Source organism: Erithacus rubecula (genome assembly GCF_903797595.1).
Source record: "Erithacus rubecula genome assembly, chromosome: 4".
NCBI classification, from domain to species: domain Eukaryota; kingdom Metazoa; phylum Chordata; class Aves; order Passeriformes; family Muscicapidae; genus Erithacus; species Erithacus rubecula.
Window position 1 is genome coordinate 56,710,926 of NC_136686.1, and position 27,413 is coordinate 56,738,338.

Genomic DNA, 27,413 nt, shown 5'->3' on the forward strand with positions numbered 1-27,413 from the left:
TGTGCTACCTGTATTTTCTCACCAGCATGCCTTATGTGAGAATTAGCACATCTTCATAGACTGCTTTCAAAAAGGGGAAATATATTCATAAGGAAAATACCTCACAGAGTGGAGCCAACAGTAAAGAAGGAGAAAATTCTCCTTCCTATCGAGGCAAACTAAATTCTGTTTCATAGTGCAGTGCACTGAAAGTCTCCAAGATTTGTTCTTTCTGATCAAGGTGAGGTTGCCTCTCTCCATTCAGTTGCAGAAAATCAATTTTGGCTGCTGGTCCTCTGTCACTCCGTAAACAGATCCTCTTCTCTATGCATGCTATCACATATCAAAACAGTCCCAGCTGAACAACCAAAACATGTATGGGAAGAAGGGAAAAGTGGAATGCTAAATCTTGTGTGAACTTAAAGCTAGTGCACTCATCAGCAAGGCCCCAGGATGTGGCTCGTCTTTGGTAACTCCTCGTGTATCAAGTGTACATCTGTTCCCTGCAGCAATTCCTGCCAACAGAACACCCCACAGCACACCAGTGTGCTGGGGCTGCTGAGAACCAGTCTGAACAATCTGTCACTCATGTATGTTCAGCAGAGAATCACTGTAGAGACGCTCACTGGCACTGTGAGCAAATGAGCCATGAGCTATATGTCTGGCTTTGCTGAGGTTCTTTTGGGAAAGAAAAAGGGAGTCAGAAAGGAAGTGCAACCCTCGGCTGAGTGCTGAAGTGACCAAATAAACAGGATTAGCTAAACCTTGCTTATCTGTCAGTCATTCCTCTCTGCATGGAAGCAGTCCTCTCAAGCCTGCCCATGATGATGACAGCCTCAGCACCCGTTTGGGTACATCATGCACTCGTTTTGGTCTTGTTGTTCAAGAGAAAAACAGGGTTTGGCCAAATGTGTTGCACCACAAGTACTTCCAGTGCATGGAATAAAAGGCTAAAATAATCTCCCATGAATTTTGTTCTCAAATTCAGACCTGCACTGCCATGACTGCAAAGTGACAGATGTCAAGACCAAGCCGAGTACCTCATTAATGCAGAGATAAACACACAGAATATGCTGTTTGCAATGACAACACAGTGTGTTTATGTATGTATGCCACTATTTATCATTCTACAGATGGTTGCTCACAGCGATGTACATCCACAAATATGTTTAATTTTGCCTTTCCCTTTTTTAGGTAATTATAATTTTTCCTTGTTTACACTGACTACTTCTAAGATGGCCTAGAAATCTCTGAGTTTCTCTGAGGGCAAGGGGTCACATTGCACAAAGCAGACCAGAATCAGCATGCAATCAGTTCTTTGCAGTAATAACAGTCCATGCCTGTAGAGCATTTTTAGAGAAATTATCTTGCTCTCATTTTATAGCCAGGAAAGCCCAGAAAGGTGAAATGACTTCCCCAAGGTCGCACAGCAGGCTCTGCTCAGTACATAGTTACTATTGTTGCAAATTGGGTCTCTCATCAAGCTTATGCTACTCACACCACTCAGATACAATTCAAACAATAATTATTATTTCTACTGCAATTTGCACGGCAGCCAAAGCTGGAGGCCCCAATCAGGATTCAGCTTATGCTGGGCTCAGTTCAAACACCAAATCAAATCCAGTCCCTGCTCCAGGGGGCTTGCCATCTCAGTAGGGGCATAATTCTGTGGGAACACAAATCACACTGGAAACGGAGGGAAGGAGAGAGGGACAGACAGAAGGCAGTAACCTCAGTGTAAGGTTTCACTTCGCTTAACTGTGAAGTTTGAAAACTTATTATTACTTAAGTTATTTAAGGTTAGCAAGGAATATAAATGCATTATTGACAGTTGCCTGGCTAATTCCTTGCATACTAGTTTAGCTTCATAATCTTAATTGTACAAATACTTTAACTCCTGTGGTCTTTGATTACATTAAGAGACACCAATTGTATCCTGTTCTTCAGGGGGCTGACTCACACTCCACTCATCCAATACTTAGAGTACACTCTACTTCTTAAGGAATGATACTATACTTAATTTTACAACTCTTTAATCAGCTGTTAGGGCAATTCTTGCTGTAGACCTTCTTATACAATATGTGCCTGTACATTTTACAGCACGTAACAGTTTGGTACAGTAGCCATGAGCTAATGAATTCATTTCACCCATGCTAACTTAAGACTGCTACTAAGCTTTGCAGTAGTGAAACACATATTTAAACTCCCACCTTACTGTCTCTCACTGAATCCTAATGTGGCTCCACACTAGTAGAACTTTATGTACCAAACGACCATATAGCCATTCCTCTTTAGAAGCCTTAACTAAGTCTAATATAAGAATTAATAGCTCCTCTAATACTGAATGACATAGACACAATGGAATTATTTTCTAGAGTAAGATTACTCAATACCAAATCACGACTGCTGAATGATCCTTAGAAGTCAACTCCTAAATTTTCTGGTAGGGATCTGCTACCCTATTATTTATTGTAATGCATGTATTTGTACAAGTAATGTAAAATAAAATACAGGAAATATTTGATTGACATATATAACCTCAGATGGGTGTGAATTTTTTTCAGAATTCAATTTCAAAACATGTTTCTAGTCCATCAAAGCATGTGCTTATAAATCCTTTGCTCAGCTGATGTATTCTGTTGAAACAACCAGCTTTTCACTGACAGTAACAGATTCTAGACCAGCACAATAATACCATAATGTACTCTAGAAGAGCTTGAGAATTCACAATTTAAATACATTATTTTACAGAGCAAAAGAATGAGCATTCATTTACAATGCCTTTCTTTGCTTCTATTTTCAATTGGCTAAATCCACATACAAATTAATCACCTATCACAATGTCTGTTGAGGATACAACATTAAAAACTAAGGCACTGAAGAACTTACAAATGCAATTTCATTTTAGACCATTCAAATTTTTCAGAAATTGATATTAGGTGCACATTACTACCTGCATTTGCTCCTCTCTGCCATGGGTCACTGAAGCTCAGCAGAAATGAGGTATGTATTTAAATTATTAGAACTTGACTTTTAGTACAATGATAAATGGAAGCAATAAATAACAACAGCTTTCTTTAGCAATTGCCAGTATGTATTTTGCAGCTCTTCATATACCATCCACTAATCTCCTTTAACATCCGGTAATTCAAATTCCTTTATCATTTTCTGCTACCTGTATTCATGACACTATGGCTTTATTTTAATCCCAGACAAAAGCACATTAAAAAAGAACTATGATTGACAAAATATTGCTAATCAGAAAAAATCCTCCCTAAACTCAACTTCATAAATTCAAGACACAAGCAAGCATAACCACAGAGGGCAGAATTCAGCTCTACATTGCAAAACCTAAGTGAAAGTTTTACAGGCAATTGAGAATAGAACCAGGGTTTGATTCACTTTGCCAGAATGCTGGTGCCTAATAATCACTTGAGCTGTTCTACTGCTTGTCAGACATCTGTGTATAGATGACAGACAACCTATAGAAGACCTGTGCCCTGATGAAAAAGCAGTCAGAAGTCAGATAGGATCCCCCAGGCATTTTAAGCCCAGAAAACTGGATGTAGGCAGCTGCTTGATGACTTGGCTACCTGTCCTGGTTTGAAAGACAGGTGTCTGCTAAGGAAGGCAGGAGCTGTCCTTGGAATGGAAAATGTAAAACCCCTCCCTCCAAGTTATTATAATTTTGAAATGTAGGGGCTCTCAGGCAGATGTGAGAATAGGAATAACATTTCCTTAGTGGTGTGTAATAAAGCAAACAAACACAACAGCTGCAGCACTGACATGAGCCAGAGCAGGAGCCCAGGGACCCTCCCAGCTGCGGGACTGCCCTGGGTGCAGTTCCGGGCACGGCCAGCAGGGGCGCTGCGGGCTCAGGGCGGGCAGGGCTGGGATTCCTCCCAGCCTGCAGGGGGCGCTGTGCGGCGGGGAGCAGCGGTAACGGCGGCTGGGCCCAGACAGGAAGGGATGGGAGAGGCTTTGGGTCTAAAAACCCTGGGATAAATGATCCCAGTGCCCAGATGGGAAGGGATGGGAGAGGCTTTGGGTCTAAAAACCCTGGGATAAATGATCCCAGTGCCCAGATGGGAAGGGATGGGAGAGGCTTTGGGTCTAAAAACCCTGGGATAAATGATCCCAGTGCCCAGATGGGAAGGGATGGGAGAGGCTTTGGGTCTAAAATCCCCTGGGACAGCCGATCCCAGTGCCCAGACAGGTCTCTGAGGAGCACCAAGCTGGGATGGCAGGATGTCTCAGCAGGCAGGGGTGCAGGGCTGCAGAGCAGCTGAGGCTCGGAGCTGAAGCACAGCAGGGACAGCAGCGGCCCCGCTCCCAGCAGAGCAGGGAGAGCGAGCTCAGGATCCTGGACACACGGGCAGAGGGGGATAGGTCCCTCTTTCAGTGAGGTGGGTGTCAATAAAGTCCCAGTTCAGTGGCTGCTCTCAAGAACAGAGGCTCACCCCAGAGCAGAAGAAGCAGGACCAAGCTGCTCTCTGGCAGTGAATTCCCTTCCCCAGGCAGCAGCTCCCACCTCCTCCTCCTCCCAAGCTGAGACACAGAGAGAGCCAGCACCTGCCCCAGCACATCCTTTACCTGCCCAATTCTCGGTGTATCTCTGCCCCTCAGAGAGAAACCCTCAGATAAGAGAAGTGCAACCAGATGCCCTCCTACCCTGAGCTTGGCCACTTCTTTTGTTTTCTTATGTATCCAGTTGTTAATGTTTCCTAGATATTTATGGGGAAAATTCTCTAAGTAAAAAGGAACAAAAGTAAAGAAACCTAACCCCCAACACTACCACGGACTGACATCATATCCTAAGGCTCTGAGCACTCGTGGATGTACTGCAGAAACATTTGACTGGCCCTGCCATAGCCAGATTAGGTCCTTCCACCCTGCTGCAGTCTGACAGGCTAAGCCAGATGTGTGTAGTTGAGTATTTCATTGCACATTCTCAGGCACAACCCTGCTCTTGAATCAATGCTTATCCATCACCTGATGAAGTGCAAAGTAAAATGGAGCTGTCTGTACAAGTGTGATATGCATTTGGTCCAGACTTGATCTGGGGAAAAGCAGCCCCAGGGAATAAAAGAAACTACATCTCTTGTGAAGAAACAAAAATGCAGTAACAATTTCACAGACCACCTCACTTTTGCCTCGGCACAATTCCTCCAATGTACCATACAGCTAAAATTAAATGAAATGCTATCTTAAATGTTTAACACTCAGTTATGAAATATACAATTTTCGGCTCAAACATAAACTCGCTGAATTCAGTAAGACTAAATTTAAATCCAGACCCTTGTATCTGCAGACCTGTCCCTCCAAGGCTGCAAAATCCTGAACAGCATTTGTTGGTATCCATGCTGCATGTAGGAGTTTTCACATACATGTACACCATCAAGTGTTTCACTGGAAGCACAGGGTGTGCCTTAAATACAGTTATTTGAAGCACTGAACACTTGTTTAGCCTATTGACAGAGTGCTCTCTCCTCTCTGTAACTCTGAAACTGCCACAGGAGGCAGGAAAAGAGGCAGCAAGGACAGACAGGACTCAGCATCGCCCTGCTACCCATCCTGTGTGAGCAAGGACCACTCAATGAGTCCCTTCTTCCAACATCCAACACTTGACACCAACCTATTCACACAAAACACAACACCTGCAGCAGTGTATCAAAAGGATGAAGAGATTTGATGAGTTTCTTAACTATTTAGGAAGATTGTTTATGTAACAGCGTGGCAACAGAAAATAATTATTTGCATGGAAAACTAACACAGGACAACTTCTCCAGGAAACATCCTTAGCAAAATTACATCTCAGGTTAGTAAAAAAACTGATGATTTATAAAATTATTTTCCTGAAACCTCAATATTTTCTAACATTTTGAAGATTCCTTTTTTTGATTGCTTTCACTTTTAAACACCAGTACTCAGTTAACATAAATGATACTTTCTTAAGGAAATTTAATATCCAAGTTGCATGAAAATGCTGAAGGCAAAGAGAAAATATGAAGCACACCACTACAACTGCTGTTGTTGCCAAAGTTTTACAGTTCTTCTGGAAATTTAAGGAAACCCTTGCCTGTTTGATCAGAATGCCAGGCAAGAATGAGCCTCACTTGACAGATCTACAGATCTTGGTCACTGTCTATTTTTAATCCTAGAAATCACTGAGATAAAAGTGATACTGCTTAAAAAACAGAACAAATGGGAGTAGAATAGAAAAGAGCATTCAGCCAGATGAATTTGTTTTCAGAAATGAGAAAGAGAGGAGGAAGAAGGCATGCTGTTACAAACACTGCATTCTGAAATGCCTTTCAGATATGTATCCATTTCTAGTACACAGCTCAGTATTTTACCAAATCTCCTTCCTTCAGAAAGTTGCTGTAGAAGCTTCCTGCTCTAATAGCTAGAAACCACCTTGTAATTTTCAGCCTGAAGTGATTTATATCCAGATAATATCCATTTCTTCTTGGTACCACTATTAGCCATGAGTTTAGAATCATTAGTTTTCACTCCACAGTCCATGTATTCCAGGGGGTTCATAAACTACTTCTGAGATTTTTAAAGTGTTGTGAAGGAAAGTAGGCCAACAGGTGATTTGTTCTAACAATGCTACATGACATGTAACCAAATCAAGTCAAAGCAAAAATCAGTGGCTCAAACAGTTCTTCTACTTTGCTCTTGTTCTTAGCCCTTCCAGGTGTTTTTAGTCAGCACAGACATCTTATCTACATTTAAACATTACATTAAACTAACCAAGCTTTCCTAGTTTTCCCAAGACCTATCACTGCTCACTGTTTTTCCTTTTTGAAGCTACTCATTCAGAACTGCACATCAGTGTCCAGAATCCCACATGAAATATTACAATGCATCCTTAATTATGTCAGCATTGCCCTGAATCAGTGGAAATACTTCACAAAGTATGTGCCAGGACCATGTGTGTCCTGTCCAGAGCAGCACCAGGTTGCCATGCCACTGCCATCCTTTGGTGAACAGCCCTCTCTTCCCTCACAGCATCATGGCCTGGGGGATGCTGGAAGGCACCACTGGAGCTCCATCCAACTTCCCTACTCCAGCAGGGTCCCCTAGAGCAGGTTACCCAGGATTGTGACCTGATGGCTTTTGAGTGTCTCCACTGCTGCCCACCCTGAGCTGCATGGCCTTTCCCTGTGCCAGCACTGTGCCCCTGCTCCTCAAGGCTGACAGACAGCCAAGTGTCACCTGCTGAGCCACACTGACATGCTGCTGCCCCACCAACAGAGGAATCTGATCAAATACAAATACCTGACAGGAACTAAACACAAGTGACTGTGGCTGGTAAGACATCTGCATGTTTGGACTGTCTTGGACTGTATTTTTCTAGTGTAATGACCATGCATTGCAATTTCAACCTTTTTATTTTAATGATGGTCTAATATAACTTCACCAGTAATAGGAAGGCTAAATGTTAGGATACAGCAACCAAGTAATAATTAACTTTCTTTAGAGGAACATAAAGCTACAAGGATGAATAATTTTATTTTGATGGAAAGTCTTATACTTTTCTCATTAAATTAATCTTCAAACTTTGAATTAACTCTTTGTGAAATTACACTGAATGTCTCTTAAGTATATGCACTCAATGTATAACAGTTTTATAATGTTCAAAGATGTATTAGCCAAGCTGAAGATACCTGTGGAAAATCTGATTTTGAAACAGTCTACATCAGACAGAAGTCTTATTTATGATTTTTAGGCTCGTGGGTAACATTCTTCCACTGTCTCTAAGTAAAAACCTTTTTTTATGGTTTGTTCTACATTTTTGATCACTTCTTCCTCTTGCCAAAGATTACAAACATCTAGCTTTTTCAAGGTGATTATTAAGTCTAGTTTCAAAGATAACTTCATTGCATGTAAATTTTTAATTCAGAGATTAATTGTTGTCAATTTAAACAAAGCAAATCAGAAATTTATACTAGGGCACTAAGTAGCAGGTATAACTTGGTTCAAATTAAAGGACTAGCTCCATGTTACTTTAACTTTCCTGCACAGTTAATTCTTGAGCTCCTCATTTTGAGACTTGGCTGCATGCTGGTTATGTCTACACAGATAAATGAAGCAGTACCAGGGAGCATTCTCAGGCATTGAAACTTGACTGCCTGCACTATTAAATTGTTAGAATTGTCCCTCAGCATGTGTCACAGGAGTGTTTTTAGTCTGTTCCATCCAACAATCTTCCAAAATATTGCCAGGGCACAGTTTGCAAGTTAGGACATGCCAGGAATGGTTCCCAAAAGAATGAGTCTAGTGACCCAGTTTTGGAAGGTAAAAATGTAATAGTATGGACACTGGCCAGTGTGCCAGCTGACTCTACAGCAGAGGGGGGAACTCTGCACCCCCCTAATTTGTGGGTAAAGGCACAGCAACCATCACTCTCTGTTGGGCCCTGGCAAGCTGAGAAAGCTTAGAAATCTCTCTACAAGAAGCACAGGATCATTTATGTCAGTGTTTCAGCTTACAAGCTGTTGCATCTGGGCAAAACAACCTTCTCCAAAGCCCTTGCCCCCATCAAGAAACTCCGAGGAGCTGAGCAACATCCACCCGCCACAGCCACTGCAGAAACAGCAACAGTAAAAAGGTCAAACTGGAGGGAGAGACATTGCTAAAACCTTCCCTGATCTTAAGGGACCTTGCCCTGTTTTATCCACACTTCTCCTGCACACAAGGTTCACCATGCCCAATAAACTATGGTAGGTTGCAGAGGTGCAGTCTAGCAAGACACATCCTGGCCATGGTAATTGCATGAGATCACTCACTCACTCAGTCACCTTCTGCAAAGTAAGGCACGTGACTTTTGACTTCTGGAAGGAAACGAAAGAACATCCCAAGGTTTCACAAACAGCGTTTTCTGAACTTCTCAACTCACAGTATGTCTTTGACCTTGCAAGTATAGCATGTCTAGTTTTCCTCTCTATAAACTTTTCCTTTTGAAAGATAACTAGAAAATTAACGAAAGTAGAATGTGTGACAACTCATCAACTGTTTGTAAGAATTTATTTCAAACCGTTTATTACGCAGCTTTCTCCTTCTGATGCACTCTCAATTACTTGATTGAATAATATTCTCTGAAATAGCACATGATGTGCTTGTGTCAAAGAGGCTCTCCACAGACGCCATCAGCTACCTTTTAAAATCAATGAAATTCATAAATTTGCATCTGGCTTCTCAAGGAGAAAATAAAAGAACCTTTTCCCCTGGTAAGTATGACCTTCTTATTCTAAGGCCAGCTTGTTTCAGGTCTTCTGCATCTCTGAATGCCAATATGAAGATGGATAATATCTTTCTTAGAATAGACAGATCTTGAAGTCTATTATATTGCCTCTTTTAAGGATTCTAGCCATAATTCTCTCTTAGTAACTGGGAGCTGCACACTGTTCCACACAGTAATGCATATTCCAGCTATTCACTGTCATGATGCTGCCACTGCAATTTTAACAATGCTGATAGCAACTGATGTTATCAAATTCTGCACATTTTCCAGGCTATAGCCTTGTTCACGTTTTTTTTTCCTTTCACCATTTTTGAGGAAAAATATTTTTATTTCTTCCTTTGCAATGCCTCAATATTGTGACCCTGCCATTCCTCACAACTGGATCGTGTTAGTTTTCAAATATTGAGTCCACACCATCTGATCATACCACAGATTTTCTGTTCTGATATGTTTGTTGTCTTTATGTTTGCATGATCAAAGCTAATGCTGTTTATACCACAGTGCTAAAAAGGTTCACTTCACAAAGGTAAAATAACCTTCATGTTTGAAATCTAGTCTTCTTTTCTTCCATGCCTTTTACTGCTGATAATATCTGTATGTTTCCCTCTTCCTGGCTTCATTGTGGCATACAGCAATTTTCTTCATTAAACTTCTAGAAGGAATCCCTGAAAGAACTTGGCAGCAGCTGTATCCAATACCAGTGTTGTTCCTTCAGCTGCATGAAAATAGAGCTGCTTTGACACCAGTATCTTTCCAAAACCCCATTCCCATCTTTCTTTCCTAACCATACCCAAGTTCTCAGTTCCCCACATTTCAATAGGTAATATTCTTCTCTTTTAAACTCTTTCCCAGTTTTTTCTCCCTTTCTTTCTTCCCTCACATATACTTTTTCCCACTGAAATGGTATTCATCCTCAAATAGCCTGGATAACTTTATGAATTTCCCTTTATATCTTACAATTCTGTTATCTTACTGTTTTTCAAACAGTGGACCACAGGCCCCAGGATGTTCATAAAAGGCAATTGGGAGAGTTATAAGATGCTGAAATTTTTATTACACTCTAAACCAAAAGAAAATATCTCTTCTTCATTCCCAAAACACCTTTATCCTTCAAAAAACAAGTTTCTATACCAAAATCTCAAATCACTCATAAAAATAAAAGATACTCACTTCTTACGTGATACATTTTAGACAGGTTCCCTCTGGGATAAAGACAGATGTGGCTGTGTAATTTTGAGCCTGATGACCAATTTCAACCAAATTTGACTGATGGTACAAGCCTTCAAGACACGAAATTCCTTCAAGTTTTGTGGAAAAGCTGGAAGCAGAGAGAATCCCAATTTCCCACCAGTGGAAAGACAGGGATAGTTTATCCTTTAACATATCTAGATGGCAACCTCAGGATATAAACCAACAGACAAATTGCTTTCTGCCAGGTATAGTACATGCTGTGCCTCTGTCAACTACAGAGATAGGGAGCCTGTGGGGAGCTGGAAACTTTAGCTACCAAAGGCCTGACATCATGGGATGCAGGAGAGAATTTTTGGTACTTGGGGCACAGGTTATTTTGGGAAAGCAGTCCCTTAGAGATGAGACACTGGACACAGCATTTCTCCCTCATTTCCACTGTTCACATGATACACCCTTTTACTTTCACTTTTATAGCCAAACATGAAGTATATGAAAATGTTTAGTGTAGTGAAACCGAAAAAGCTGCACAGCCCCATCACTCACTTCACCCACAACTTCCCACTAAAGCCTTCAGGTAATTTTTGCAACCTCCCCAACTAACCTTCTGACTCACACTAGGACACAAGCACTTCCCAGTGGCAGTACTCATCACTGCCACTGTGACAGCAGCAGAGCACAGGCTACCATGGGACTTTCCCAGGCAGGGCTGAAGGAGGCTCCAGGGATCTCTTTAAACCCAATGGGAAACTTTCTTCTGGAGCTGAACATACAGAAAATCAGGCAGCATGATTTCTCCTCTGGGAAAAAGAAGCACATGCACCAGGCCTGCTTGAATTAATGCCTCATAGGCTTGATGAGGCAGTCCATTTGCTGGCACTTGGCTCTTTCCCTGCTCCCTGCCTGCCTGCACAGCTCCAGCACCCCCTTTCCCAAAATGCAGAGGCAATATTCATCATACCATGTTCAGAGCCTTCAAGAACCCTGATTTTTCAGAATTTTCTCCCTGATGGTCCAACATCTACTACTGTTCAGAGACTACTAAATAACTTCAGTCACCTCACTCTGCAGGTGTCATGGGGGTGTTAAGGCTTTTATTAAAATCAGCATCAATGATGAAACTCAAGCTCAAAAACCTTCTTGATATACCTGGATTTGTTTTCTTGTCCCTTTTGCCTGTCATGTGCCTCCCACATTACATATGGAGTTTGTAGTGGCAACAAAAGCTGACAGCACTGTTGTTTAGGGTCCTTTGCTTCTGGTGAGTTAGTAAAGACAATTAACAAATGAAAAATGCAACTTAAAAGGTTACAAATGCACATACCTCACGGCTAATGCAAATTTGTGTAACTTCAGCTTCCAAACACAGCATTTGTCAAGCTAAGGAGCACTGCATGACTTGAAATCTTCCCCTGTAGGTCCTCACATGCCATCATCTGTCAATTTTTAATCTTCTTTTGAATAGGAAGAAAATTCATCCTTTTAGCTCTTCTTCTTTCATTTATTTAAATCAGTTCTGAGATCCTTTCTACTTTATACTTGAAAGGGCATCATGAAAGATATTTGACCTAGACAGAACAGGCATGGGAACCAGGCGGACAAAGGTGTCCAAATTTTGCATACACATTTTGAGACAGCACTGAACTTTTCAACTTCATGAGAGCTCAATTGCAGATGTCCTTCTACTACAGTCTGTAATTTCACTTCCAAGTAACTGTTTCCCATAACACATAATAATTCTCCCATCAGTAGGATGCCTCCTACATTTTTTGAAGTGGGAACTGAACCTGGCAATGGATACAAAGAGTAGCAAGAAGCGCTTCTAGAGGTGTATTAACCAGAAAAGAAAGGTCAAAGAAGATGTATCCCCTGATAAGCAATGCTGCAAAACTGGTAACAACTGACAAGGAGAAGGCTGAGGTACTCAACAACTTTTTTTGTCTCAGCCTTCAATGGCAACCTTTCTTCCCACACCTCTTGAGAGCGTGGACTGCAGGATGGGGGTGCAAAATGCTCCTGACTGCAAGTACAGACCAGGTTCATGACCCCCAGCCTGAACACATGTAAGTCCACGGGAACTAATGTGATGCATCCCAGAGTTCTGACAGAATTGGATGGTGTCGTTGCCAAACCACTCTCCCTGATTTCTGAAAAGTCAAAGGAGTCAGGTGAAGTCCCAGGTGCCTGGCAAATGGGAAATCTTGTACCTATTTTTAAAAGGGTAGAAAGGAGGACTCTGTGAACTACCAACCTGTCAGCCCCTGTGCCTGGGAAGGTCATGGAACAGATCCTCCTAGAAGCTGTGCCAAGGCACATGAAGGACAGGGAAGTGGTTTGGGACAGCCAGCACGTGCCAGTCCTGCCTGGCCAGCTCAGGGGACTTGTATGATGAAGTAGACAAATGGAGGGCTATGGATGTCACTTATCTGGACTTCTGTGAAGCCTTTGACGTGGTGCCCCACAACATCCTTCCCTCTAAATTGGATTCTGTCCCTCTGCTCTGCTGAGCCCCACCTGCAGTGCTGCATCCAGCTCTGGGGTCCCCAGCACAGGAAGGACCTGAGCCTTTTGGAGAAAGTCCATAGAAAGGCCATGGAGGTGCTTAGAGGGATGGAGCACCTCTCCTATAAGGAAAGGAGACGGAAAAGTTCAGAGAACTGGGATTGTTCAGCCTGGAAGGTTTCGGGGTGACCTAATTGAGGACTTCCAGTGCCTAAAGGGAGCCTGCAAGAAAGATGGCAAGGAACTATTTACAAGGAAACATAGTGACACAGCAAGGGGAAATGGATTCACACTGAAACTAAAAAGTTTAGATTAGATTTTGGGAAGAAATATTTCACTATGAAGGTGGTGAAACAATGAAGCTCTGGATGACCCATCCCTGGAAGTGTCCAAGGCCAGGTTGGATGGGGCTCTGAGCAAGCTGATCTAGTGGAAGGTGTCCCTGCCCCTTCCAATCCAGGCCATTCTATGGTTCTGTGATTCCATGATTCTGATTTTTAGTAGTCTTACACTGCATTTAGTGTATTAAAATACAAGTTGTAGAAATAAGCCCATGTTATTATGACATCCAAATCAGTCTATGCAATTATCTATCCTTACTATAATTTATTAGACAATAACTGTCATTTGTTAAACAAAAAAAAAAAAATTATCCCACCTGCAAAGTTCAGAAGCCATAAATGTAAATTATTCTCTCAACAAATTGTTAAGGATTCTGAGGCTATGACCAAGATCTTTGTCTGACTCCACGAGATATCCTGTTCAAATACTGATGCAAGGCTGGGTTTCTTCCTATCCTTCTGGAATTTACCCCTATACCAGGATCTCTCAAACAGCAGTAACAAAGGCTTCAAGAGCATCAAGGTCAAGCCTTTTAAGACTCTTACATAAAAGTCACCTGGTCCTGCAGACTGATCTCAAGCATAAAGGCAAACAACACAGCTGCAATGAAGAATTTCTCCTTTTCATTCTGAAACAATTCCCTGTTTTAAACAAGTTTTTAATTGTGGCATGTAATAACCTCTTCATTATGGTACTTTGTCCTCAAAGATATGGCAGTTGAATTATAGGAAACCAGTTTTAAAAACTGGTTTAAAAGAAGTCCAGGGAAAACCTGGGGAACCACAGAAAGACCAACACCTGTACCATATAAATCAGTAGAACTATGAAAGAAACAATGTATGTCAGCATGTGTACAAACATGACATATTTGTGTGATGAAAGGAAGTCAGGTAGGACCAATACACTTATTTTAATTTTTCACAAAACTGATAGAGTTCTCCAAAGAAGTAAAAAATAATGTGTATCATGGTTTTCATTAACAATGTTTACTTGGATTTCCTAAAGATATTTGATGAATCTATCATTCATAGGTCTTAAAAACCTAGACTTTCAGAGGATAAAAATAAATGTCCTTGCAAGGATAAATAATTGGAAGCAGATGGTAGGACACTACTGTCAATTTTTCAAGTGGAGAGAGGTCAGTGGTGGAATCCTGCAGGGATCTGTGCTGGAACTTGGGAGCTACTTGCTTATTTATAAATGAGCTGGAAAACAGGATAAATGGTGAGGTGACAAAGTTAGCTGCAGACACTCATTCAGGATAGATATGATAAGGGTTGACTGGGGAGAAAAACTTTACAATACTGAGTGACTAGGCAATAAAAAGTCCAAATAAATTCAGTGTAGATAAATATGAGGTCATTTTTTAAGGGGGGAAAACCTAACTACACTGTACTATGTGCCCCAAGGTGATTATTACCACTTCACGACTGAGATCTTGGGGTTGTAATAGGCAGTTGTGTGAAAATATCAGCCCACTGTTCACTAACAGCGAAAAATTGAGTATTACTGATTACTAGGGAAGGAATGAAGAACAAAAGAGAGATTATTTAGTCCTGTATGAATGGCTGGTTTGTCTGTCTTCAATATTGTGTGTAGGTCTGGTCCCACAGGCTCTGAAAAGACACAGTAGAATGGAAAAGGCTACAGGCAGGGCAGCAAGGATGATCACAAGTTTGGTACAATCTAACAATTAGGACTGACTAAGAAGCCAAAGGTCTCAAAAGCAGGTAACTGAGGGGATACAGCAAAGGTGTAATCAGAGCCAGGACTGGGAATGTTCCTCCAAGTTCCCTGTTCACAGCCTCTCCCAGTGCATGAGCTGAGAATGTCAAAGAAATGGGCAGGAACAAGACTTAAAACACAAAGACCATTGAATCTTCACACAACATATATTATGCTGTGGAACTCCTTGCTTTGGGGCACTGCAAATGCTAAAAGTTTACATAGGTTCAAAATGTGACCAAAAACAAAATCCAGCAAGAGCTTGTAAATGCCAAGATCCATCTGAGGAAGTCCCTGAGTATGAGTGCTGGAGAACCAAAAATACAGAGGGCAAAATGAGCTTTAGCTGCTATGATGCTTTCATGGGCCCAGGTTACAGACAACTATCAAAGATCACTGGACTGTAATTTGCCAAAGTACAGAGCTTCTATGTTTTGTTCAATGGTCCTCTTACTGTGGGCATGGGCTTAGGCCTCTGTTGAAAAACCCATATATTGGTTTCATCCTATTTGTCCATGGGACACTTCTGTGCCTTTTTATTGCTTTCATTACTTTTTTCTTTCTTATAGCTTGAAACATACTAGTAAAGGAAAAAAATAATAACAAATATCTAATAGCGAAAAAAATCACAATGACAGAAAGGAAGTGTTTAAATTACTTAATCTATAAAGGAATAAATCTCAAGAATTATCTTTATTTGTGTGCAAATTTTAATAATAATACCTAATAATTAATAATAATACCTAATAATACCGAATTCCTAATGATTTCAAGAGTTTGTGATCATGCAGCTGCTCAAATTAGGTGAGTGCATATGCAACTGCTTGTACCTATGATTTTGCAATTACAGAAGAGGTGGTTTAGGGGATGGAGAATGAGGCTGCCAACATTGGCTCTCAAAGTATCAAGTGTACCCTGACAGCATTATGCACATGCAACAAAAAAGGCAGTATTGGCTATGGCTAAATCATAAGACCATCTAATCTATGCTGTACTCATGCATACACAGGAAATACATTTTTTCTTAGGATTTTGCTTCTTTATCATGTCATAGACATGTCTAGTCATAGACATGATTAGACAGCAACAAGGACTGAAAGTGTACGTGCCCAAGATACCATTTATCTTATTCTTATTTAAAAAACACCTTTTCAAAACAAGAGCTATATCATGCTGACAATTCATAATGACTCATGCAGGACAGACTGTGATCCAAATCTTTCTTCTAAAGACATCAGTTCCTAAGCTTTTATTTGCAATCCTAAACCAAGCATGATCCCACATAGGAAACCTGATTATAACAGGACTTAAATTACATCAATTTTAAGTATTATATGACCTAACTGAATGCTAGCACTATGAAGGTACATAGTAGCATAGTAGCAAGCAAAACCAAAGCTATATTCACATGCTTCTTTATTTCACTACTTCAGATTCGATTTTGTTCCTGTACTACACAGAACTATAAGCATATATAGATGACATTACTATATTCCTTTTTCTGAAACAAGTATTTTCACTATTATCTATTACTTATACTCTCCAAATAGTAAACTAATTACAGAAATAGGTCGTATAGCTTAGAGAAAATATATTATTATAACACTACACATTTTACTTTAAGTTTTCCTTCTGTCCCACCACCTTTGTTTTCTTCAAAGGATGCAACCCAAGGCAATATGGACATTCTGGTAGTTTTTTCTCCCTGAGGAAATTGTTTAAAGCAATACAGAAATGTACAGTGAGGTAAATACTGAATTAAGGTAAAACATGGAGCAAAAAATAAAATCGGGTTCTTTCAACACTCAACATTGTTCCAGTTCTTCCAAGATATTCGTGTGCAATTTGGGAAAGACAGCAAATGAACACTTGGCTATGCATGTATTCCCTTACTAATTTTGGAGGGAAGCAGTCTGAGAAGTGATTCTTCTCATAAAGCTCCTTTTGTTGACTTTTAATGCCAAGAATGCATCTACCAGCTTTGGAGATGACAAAAATTCTGTCTTGCTTTGCCTGAAAACGTATCTCCAGTTGCACCTGCACAGGTGCAGCGTGGTATAGACTGGCCTCCAGCAGATCAGTCACTTATGGTGGTTTTTTAACATTATTGTTCACCTGTACAAAATGCAGTAAAGGAAGCAGATTCATTTTATCTACCTTGCACTAGCACCTCTGGGCATGAAGAAGTGCAACCCTGAAAATAGATGTTGATGTTGCAAAGTGCAAGGGGTTTGGCAATTGTGCTGTCCAACTGCATACTGGACATGAACAAAATATGCTGAAATGCATCAAAACAGTGGATATTCATGGCACCTTTTAGCAGCAGAGCCATGAGAGGAGACAGCTGAAAGCAGAAGTCCTTAATGGGGCAGAGGAGACATCAGTCATGCAAAGATGAAACAGTTTGCTTAGCCCAGAGCCAAGGGACAGGACTGTGTACAGTTAACCAGACCATATCAGAATGCATGTAACTGAAGAGACAGAGGAACAACCAGCATCAAAGGGGCTCCCAGTACAGAGATAATGAACCCAAAACTAAACTCACTGGAACTGGGAAAAACCTAGCAACCTCAAGTGCCTGCAGAACGCTGCTCAAGTGATATGGAGAGAAATTACAAGGAAACTTCAGTGACAGAAACAGCATAAAAATGTATAACAGCACACAGAACAACATCATCAGAGAGAGAAATGGTTAAAGCTGTTTCATACAAACCAGAGAATTCCACCAAGACTCGTGGACTAGATGGCAAATTGAATAATGCTCAAGCTGTTCAGTAGAAAACTCAAAAGAATTTTTGCTCAGAAACTGAAACGAATGTAGGTCAATTAAGGGGACTGAAAAAGTGATTGTGAGCCCATTTTGATGACATTTTGCTCTGTTTCCCTAACAGCTTATTCCTGTTTCTTCTAAAACTTCTCAATTTCAGGGTTTTACCAGGAGGACATGTAACAGGTATGCTTTGATGTTAGCCCCTTTTTTCCTCAAATGATTGAAGAATTAACATTTTCTGTCTCATTAAAACTGCTTATATTACTATCTTAGTTCTACAAACCATTATTTTCTCATTACCCTCTGACCTGCACACAAATAACCAGTTCTCCACTAACTCGGAGGGAAAGCTGTGCTGGAAATGCAGAAAGGGATGCCCTGGTGTTTTCATTCTTTCTTACCATACGCTTTCCCCAGAGTGGCACTGGAAGTGATGGGGAAAGTCAAATGAAGTCAGGAGATCTTTTGAAACAAAATCAGCAACTGAAATTAATTCTTTTTCTTTACACTCCTAACACGTAGTGGGAAATAAACCTTGTGGACAAGTGAAAGAGAACCAAACCAAAACTCATAGCATGCCACATCCAACGCCCTCAGCTGCCCTTCCAGTTCACCAGCAAAAGACCTCGCCAACCCCTCCCATGAAGCCGAAGTGGGCTCTGCCTTCAGTTGGAGCTGTGGGACCAGGACTAAGCTCCAACAGGCGGGCAGCTGCCTTCACCCACCGTCGCCTGCTCGAATTGTCCCCACTGCCATTTTCTCCTGACCTTTACAACAGACCACGCACAGGACACCCGCCCGCCGTCGCTGGAGCTGCCGGGGCTCCGCACGGGTCGGGTCACGGACCGACACCGGGCAGCTCCCCCGGGCACTCCCGAGAGGGGCGAGGAGCCGCGGGCTGAGCCCGGCCCGGCCCCCGCCCAGTCGGGCAGCGGGGCGGCCCGGGGCAGGCACGGGCGCCGCTCGGCGACGTGCCGATGTGTCGCGGCACCCCCGAGCATCCTGCCCCGGCGGGGCACCCCCGGCCCTCGCCCCCCCACCCCTCCCCGCCCCTCTTCCGCCGCCTGCGCCGCAAGTTTGTCCAGAGCCACCCGTGCCCCCGGGCTGTGCCGGACAGGGCGGCGCGGGGCCCCCCAGCACCGGGGCCGCTGCCTCCACTCACCCGAGGTCAGCTGCATCCAGGCACAGATCTTGTAGACGGTGGCTGTGTTGCAGAAGAAGAAGAGGATGAAGCAGACGATGCAGGCGATGATGAGCATCATCGAGAGCCCGATGAAGAAGGACGCAGCTTTGAAGGCTCCCGAGGGCAGGCTGGAGAAGTCTGTGAAGCTGCCCCGGCAGGTGAGTTCCCGGCTGAAGCCGTTGCCGATGCAGTAGTGGAAGAGCCCGAAGTAGCCCGCCTGCGGGGTGTCCACGCCGTCCCCGATCCAGTACGGCTGGATGAAGCACACCACGTTGACGATGGCAAAGCAGATGGTGAAGATGGCCCAGAGCACGCCGATGGCCCGCGAGTTCCGCACGTAGTTGGTGTGGTAGATCTTGGCCGCCTCCTGAGCTGGGAGCATCCCCGCTGCTACCGCTCCTGACGAGCCTGCTCCTGTAGCCGCCGTCCCTGCAGCCGCTCCGGGCATCCTCGGCGAGAAGGTGCCCCCCTCCCCTTCCTCCTCCTCCTTCTCCTCCTCCTCCTCCTCGCTGGCTCCGCTCGACGCGACGCACTCCGCCGCCGCCGCTGCGTGCGAGAGCCGGCGAGCCCCTCTGCCGGGCTTCAGCGGCTCCGCGCCAGCACCAGCAGCCGCGGCAGCGGCGGAGACCGGCACCGCCCGCCGCCGCCTATCGGGGCTCAGCGCAGCGCCGCCGGCCCCGCGCACCGCCCGCCCCGCAGCCCGCCCTCCGCCGCCGGGCGCCACCCGCACACTGCACACCGCGCACCCGGCACCGCTCACCCTCACTGCACACCGCACACCCGACACCGCTCACCCTCACTGCACACCGCACACCGCGCACTGTTCACCGCGCAGCGCTCACTGCACACCGCGCACTGTTCACCGCACACCGCACACTGTTCATCGCGCAGCGCTCACTGCACACCGCGCACCGTTCACCGCACACTGCTCACTGCACACCGCGCACCTCACACTACACACCGCACACTGCACACCGCGCACCGCACCCCGCACACTGCGCACTTCGCACCGCACCCCGCGCACTTAGCACCGCTCACCGCGCACCGCACCCCGAGCACCGCGCACTTCACTCCGCACCGCGCACTGCGGCCGCCCTGCGCACCCACGGCGGGGGCACGGGCAGGGGGGGCCCCGAGGGGAGGTCCTCCAGCGCCCTTTCTTTGGGCTCTCCTGTGTGCGGCTCTCCTCAGCCCGCGGGCACCTCTCCCGGCCGGGGCAGCGGCTGCCGGGGGGACCCGCTGCTGACGCTGCTCATGCAGCGCGTCCTGGGAGACATGCTCAGGCAGCGGGTTTTAAAGTTTAGAACGTGTGCGTATTGTTCCCGTGCCCGCACAAAACATCACCATCGCCTCTCCTGCCCGGGGCGGCACCCGCCGGGTCCCCTGCGGCGGTGAGCCGCGGTGCCGCCGTGGCGCGGGGGGAGCCGGAGGCGCTCGTCTCCCGGCTGAGGGAAACCTCCGCCAGGCAAAGCCTGGAGCTCGGGGGAGTCGGGAATCGCCAGCGGCCGCTCCTGGCCTCGGGAGCGGGATGGCGGCCGCGGAGGAGAGCGCTGTCTGAGCACAGCGTAGCCGCGGGGACGCGGGGCTGAGGCGGCGGGGAGAGGAGAGGAGCCGCTTCGCTCCAGCCGAGCGCTTTCTGCCTGGCACTCGGTGCTCTGAGCGCGCTGGCATGCAGCAGTGATTAGCATACATTAACGAGCAATTAGCATCTGGTAATAATCATTCCTGTGCCAGTGACACTCGGATTTGCAGTCCCCGACCTGTGCGCTGAGCCCGAGCTCGCAGCTGGGAGCGGTCCGGCCCGGCTGCCGTGCGGTGCCGGCAGGGGCCGCGCTCTGTTAAATTCTGGCGCTCCGCGCCGCCGGCAGGAGGCAGAGAGATTCCCGTGGAAATAGTTCCTGGCATTCCTTGAATTTTCAACTGCCTCAAGCAAAGTTTGATTCCTGCTCCATGACTGCCACTAACTAGGCGCAGCCCAATGGAGCAGCAACGCCAAGTTTCCCTTAGAGGAGTTTAGGAAGGGACAGCACCCGGTCCCAGATTCAGACGGCCGCGCTGGTGTCGGGGACAGTCGGAGCTCGAGAAGCTGTGTCCAAGCGGGGGAGCACAAAGAGAGCCGTGCCCCTGGCGCACAAGGCATGGGTGTGCTCAGACACAGGCAGCACAGGCAGTGTGGACCCCAAACACGCACACTTGCCTCGCTTTCTTAGGTGGGCGGGTCCAAATGTGGAAAGTACTGCTAAAATCCCTGGCGATTCGGTTCACACCGAGTGCGTTTTGTCCCGCGCTACTGGAGGTGCCCGGGTGCGCTCCTCTGCCCCTGCTCCTGCTGCAGCCGCTGCGTGACCGGACTGCTCATGTGCCGCCTCCAGAGAAGAGCTGAACTCGTTCCAGCCTCGAGCACCAGGAGGAGTGATGGTTCTTCGGTGCTTGCTCCCGTTTCTTCAGGCTGAGGCTTGCCAGGCCCCAGGAGTATGGAGGTGCAGGCAATGCGAGCCAGATATAGAAGGCAGGAGAACGTCTGAAGTGGTCCAAGACAATTTAGGAATGGAGGTTGGAGGGAAGGTTGGAAAGGATGTTTGGTGAGATAAAAACTAAAAATAAATTTTAAAAGGGGGTAGTGGGGAAGGGATCTGTGCCAAATGGGAGGTTTAGTGGCAGGTGGGCCTGTAAATGTGCACATATCCAATAATGAATAAGCTAAGAATTGGTACTGCAGGAAGAAGAGGTACAGACTTGGGAAGGAGGCAGGAGAGGAGAAATGGGGTTGCTTGTAGAAGAAATGGGCCAACAGAGCTGAGGAGGACAAAATAGTAAATTTGGAGAAGAAGATGGGGAACAAGAGTAACACTCTTGTAGGTAAAGGGTAAGTAAATGTGGGAACCAGTCTGGACAAGAAAAGGAAAGACCAGAAGCAGGGGAAGAAACTAAGGTTCTGCTGAAAAGCTGAGTAAAAGACTGTGGAAAAAAAACCTTTGCCTTTGATTAGTTTGGTTGTCCTTGGATGTCCTCTGCTCTCCAGCACCAAAAGGGCACACATTTCACATGGACTTTAGGTGATACCCATGAGTCCTTCAGTTTTAATGCATTGGAAATGGGAAAGTAGTACTAGATGTCTGGCTTTGGGGGCACCTTTATCATCACATCTGTGGCTGTGTTACTCTCTAGAGCTTGAATCCTCTAGTCTCCCTTTTTGGTATCAGAATTTCTTCAGAACACCTGAAGACAAGCTTAGGAGGTACTTCTATGGTTCTTACCACAATTATATGTGTGCTTCATAGCATTAGAAAACAGAATGTCTTTATGAGATAGAAGGTTGGCATATTCTGGACAGAATAGTTGAAAAGAGCTGGAACCTTATTTCTCAGAGCAGACTTCACATGGATTTTGGTTGCAGCAGTTCTGAAAATGAGCCCTCAGAAAGAGCCATACTGGGGTGCTGCTCATCTATGAAACTTTTCAGCATTGTGTCTGGCATCACAGAATAATTTTGTAGCAGAAGCAGAGATAGTTCCCAGCTCTTCCAGACAGCTTTCATCATCTTAATCCTCAGAATATTATCCTTTTTCTCCAACAGTATTGTACCTCCACAATTTTTCTCCCTGAAAATTAACCGGGTCCCTGTGGCTGCCATCTAGTCTCATCTAAAAAAGTCTGACTTTGAGCCAGGATTTTCACCAGAGGCTTTTTCAACAGGTGAAACAGGATTCTCATCATCCTGATCTTTCTGGACAGCAGCTGCTGTCTCCTGCACCTGATAAGGCAGGATCCTGTTTACCAATTAGCATGTGAGCATGCAATGCAGAACAAAGGGATGTAAATCAAGTGGCACAGACAGCTCTTTTTTTGGCACATCCTCTTCAGTACTGGATTTTACAGCCATAATATTGCTCTTAAAACATTTTCATGTGCATGTGTGGTTAAAAATAGTCAAGTTTAAAGATAATTTATGCAATATTTTAAAGTATAATTGTGCCCCAAATTTGCCTGGAGTACACTATTGATCATTTTATCTGACCATGGATGTGCTCATTTATATAGATCATTACACAAAACACAAAATAAAAGCTTATAATAAGTGTTATTTAGTTAATGTTTCTAATCACAACATTTCTCTTTGGAACATATCAGTTACTTGCAGTGGTGGAGTTGTGGTGGAGAACTACTTAAATATTTTGTTTGGAGCACTATGGAGAGAGGCTGTATGTTGTGCCAGGAAACCCTTGGACACAGTGGGCAAGAACAGATACTGGGCTATGGGTAATGTCTGGCAAGAAATGCACATCTGGGAATTCATTGATATTCACATGGTGGGAAATGAAAAAAAAAACAGAAGGGGGAAGAGGTAAATGCATTTTTGGAGAAGAGTTATCAAGAGAGGAATTACACAGAAAAAGTCTGTGAGGAGGGAGGGAATGGGGTAGTAGGAAGTTACATGTCAATGAATCAATAGCAGTAAAGTGTCAGACAATGAATGAAAAGTTTTCATGATAGTTGAGGAACCAGGAAAAGCTGTTGAGCACACGAGGACAGGCTCACATAGACACAGGCAAACTGCCAAGGCAGGGACATCCCTGCTCAGACACGACTGACTCCTGCCAGCCCCTCTGAGCAGTGCCTCCCATCCAACCCTCTTAAAGTGCAGCTCTGCCTCAGAAGCCTTTTCCCCTTCGTTCATAGAGAGGTCCAGGCTGCCAGGGTTTTTTTGCTATCTTTTGCTGCATGCAAGGATTCATGAACTGCTCTATCCCTCAGGGACTTTCCTCCCGTTTTTCTGTGGTATCACTCACTGGTGATCGCACCACGTTCACCCAGTGCCTATCAACAACTTAGAATTTCACTCTCACCCCACTTAAATAGTTACATATAACTGTTACATTATTTTAACAAAACAGATACAGACACAAACAAATAACAAACTGATTTAATTTGGGCTGGCCTAGATCCTGAGTCCTGAAGAAAAGGAAGGCAAGTCATGGAAGACTTGAAGCTTCTCTCTCTTGTGTCCAAGGATATGTGGATATCCAGAGCAGAAGCTGAAAAATCAGAAGGTCTGCTCCCTGCTCTCCTGCATTCAGTGTCAGCTGAAGTTAATGTTAAAGGCCAAGCAGGACTTCCTGTGCCATTTCAGTGATGATTGAGATAACCCATGCATGTTTTGTTTTGATTACAGCCTAGCTGCTGGCAGACAGCATCTTAAGGCATGCGTCAGTCTGGATCGATTTTCCCCTTGTCCCATGTTGTCTGGACTGGCTGCAGACAGCTGCTGGTGTGTTTGCTCAGGGCAGCAGGGTGATGGCCTTTGAGCAGCCCCAGTGAGCAGCCCCAGCAGCCCCACTGTGCAGCCTGGTGTGTTAGTGCTGTTGCTGTGGCAACCCACAGCCTCGCCAGTGGTCTATTACAAAGCATTAACTTTTACATTATATCTTATTTTATGATAGTTTCTGCAGATTTTGGCTTTCTTTCCCCTGGGACCCAGCTGCACTGGTGAAATGTTCCTTCTTGGGGAGTAGGAAATGGTATTTCTTACTATTTCTGTAGTGTTAACAACTGTGGGAGAGGCACAGCAAAGGACTGGCTAGAATTACTGTTATTGGTGCTGCTGAAACTGTTCTTGACATCACTGTTTCAGTCAGAAATGGTTCAATTTAGGCCTACTGTAAAAATTAGAGTAGCTTAGATTTATACCATTTCTCTTGAATTTAATCCTACTGGTGGTGGTGATAGTGGAGGTGGAATCCTATGAAGGGTATCCATAAAGGCAGAGCTGGGAAGAACAGAGTCACCATTCTAAAGCCACATTCCCAGAAAGCTGTAGGACTTGATATCCCAAAGCACTGGGCAATGGTTTGCAATCATCAGAAAAAACCCATATATGCCAAAGTCTACCCTGAATTGAGGTGGTGACTGCAAATGGCAGAAGTCCACTTCAGTAGACAGAAAGGGGGAGAACAGTGGTCAGGCAAGGAGCAGTGGCTTTCATGAGAGGGAAGGAATGTGAGAAAGGTGAGAAGTACCTGGGCTGTATGTGGAAGCAAAGACTGAAAGGAAGGAAAGATCCCACCAACCTTGAAAAGAAAGAAAAGCTTTGTAAAGGGGTTAAGTAGCAGGGGTCTCAGTGATGGCAGAAGATTGGATTTCATAACCCAGGGTAGGTTCTCCTGCATTAAAGTGGGATGAACAGGGGCTGTTGAAGGGGAGAGCAGGTGGGAGTACAGATGAAGCTGATGAAGTAAGTACAGGGAAAGTGGGAACATAGTTATTAAGATCCATGGTGAGGGAGGAGAGAGAAATCTTAAAGCACCCTGACACATGACTCAGCTAAGACCTGCTTCAGTTTCCTTCCCTCAGCCTCTCCAACTTGGAGGAGCTGCCGAATGACTCTGAAACACCGTGTCTAAAATAGAAAACTTTGTCTGTTGGAAGCTAAACTTCCCAGTCCCTGCTTTCCAAGGAATGGTTCCTCCTGGGGCGCAGTTTGCTCTGTCACAGCACCGGGGCGTTCTGCACAGCCCGGTGCTGCACTGGGGCTCCTCTGAGAGCTCATCCCGCTGCCAGCAGCAGCCACCGTGCAGAGCTCTGCCTCACCAGCACAGCCTGCTTGTCAGAGCCGCAATTAGCCCAGACAGAGCTTTCGGGAGCCCCGCTGTGCTGCGCTGTCACACACGGGCTCCCCCCGCAGTGACGAGTCCTGCTGCGGCAGCTGTTTGCCAGAGGGTCAGAGATCCACACGAAAGGAGTGTGAAATGCCGTGCTGCAGGCTGTGTGCTGTACATCTTCAAAGATAGCTGTGCAGCTGAGGCTGCTGTCTAGACATGTTTTTCATGTAATAAAAGTTTAGTAAATGTATGTCTCCTAGACTGAAATTCACGTGGAGAAGGACTTATATTTGTAGTCTAAGGTAGGTACATAAACTCTTCTGCCAACAAAATGCATTTTAGGTTTTCTTTCCAGAGCCCCAAGCAGCACGTAGGTAGCTAAAACTTCAATACCATAAACGTTCAGTCATCTGTATAAGGATTATGTGATGCTAAATATAACTTTGATGTTGCTCTCAAAAATTGCACCTGCCAGTGGTGAAGTCCCCTTCTTCACCTTTAACAAGGCAAAATTACTGCAGTCATGATGTGACTTACAATACTTGCAGGTAATTTTTTTCCGCGGTGGAGAATAACTAAAATATTTTACCTCACACCAGATAAAAAATTATGCTTTAAATAGATTAAAATTCCAATTAGTTAAATACATGTTACATTTATTTTAAATATTTCTTGCTGAGAGGCTAAGCAACAGACCAGTGAGGGTGTATCAAGAGGACCTTCTGATCTCCATAGTCAGAAGCTGGCCAGTTACTTTACCCTAGTGACAAGCCAATTAGGATGCTGCACAGTGTTTCTGCTTGCTTCTAATTTTAGAACTGTACAACAGGGAGGCAAAAGTAGGTGATATTAACTCCTCTGGCATTGATCTGCTAGAATCATAGTCCTCCTGCAATCTAACATATTTTCATGTAAAACAGGAAAATTACCACTCTTCTAGTGTGCATACTAGGAGTTATGCAGACCTTGCTAACATGCAGGATCTGATCAATACTGGATGGAGGAATCTGCAGGGGAAGCTTGGGAGCTGCAGTGTGTGATTTTGATGCTGCAAGATGATATCCTAGCATAAAGTGAGCATTCACTCTAGCATTACACAGCACAGCACAACTGAGTCTGCTGTTTCCAGGAGGATTCATGGTAAAATGTTTAAATGTACCTAAGTGATCTGCCAGTAAATCAGTATCTCGACCTGGGGCAGACTGGGGAATGTGATTAAATTGAGAAGGTGTGGAATTCCTCTCTTTGAGTGAATCTCTGTGGCATAATGCAGTGCCATTCAGGGATATCACAGCTACCCCAAGCAGTATGGTCACATTAGCGAGATGTTAATGTGATTAATTAGCCCTGATGACAAGCAGGTTATACTAACCTGGGCACGGCTTAAGTACTTAACTGCTTAAGTCTCCAGAGTGCTTGCAGCTCACTTAGGTTAATATAATCTAGTGACTTAATAAGCATATAACCTATTTCACTGTTCAAGCCATTAATAACAGTATTGAGTAACACCAAACCTAAGGCAGACTTGTGTGGAACTGCTAAAGATACACAAATTCAACATATCAGTGAGCTGCAATAGCTGTTCTTTAAAAATGTTCTTTGCCACCTACCTGTGCATTCACCTTCCAGGAGCTTCACCTAAGAACTTTTCTCATCTGACTATGAAAATGTTACTTAAGAGGTCATTAAAAGCCTTAAAGGAGGCAAGATAGAGGATACCTATGTATTTGCCTTTGTCTACTTGCTATCCTGCAATAGAACAGAAAAAATTAAATATTACAAGATCATTCCTTGATAAATTAGGTGTTTCTCAGCCCTGTTTTGTCCTCCATATGTCCATAAAAAACATTGCTTGCTTCCATATTACTCTAGAAA

General features: G+C 44.4%; 1 protein-coding gene across 2 annotated transcripts in view; it reads right to left on the reverse strand.

The window, feature by feature from the left end:
- The window catches only part of LHFPL3 (LHFPL tetraspan subfamily member 3), a 228,923-nt gene extending 209,333 nt beyond the window's left edge, over nt 1–19,590 (reverse strand). Inside the window, exon 1 of one of the 2 annotated variants that reach the window (XM_079303186.1) lies at nt 18,919–19,590. In XM_079303186.1, coding sequence (XP_079159312.1) covers nt 18,919–19,387 — 469 coding nt within the window. In that variant the 5' untranslated portion in view covers nt 19,388–19,590. The remainder of the gene's footprint in view (nt 1–18,918) is intronic. The other variant, XM_079303187.1, reaches the window with a different exon arrangement.
- Between the last annotated feature and the right edge of the window lie 7,823 nt (nt 19,591–27,413).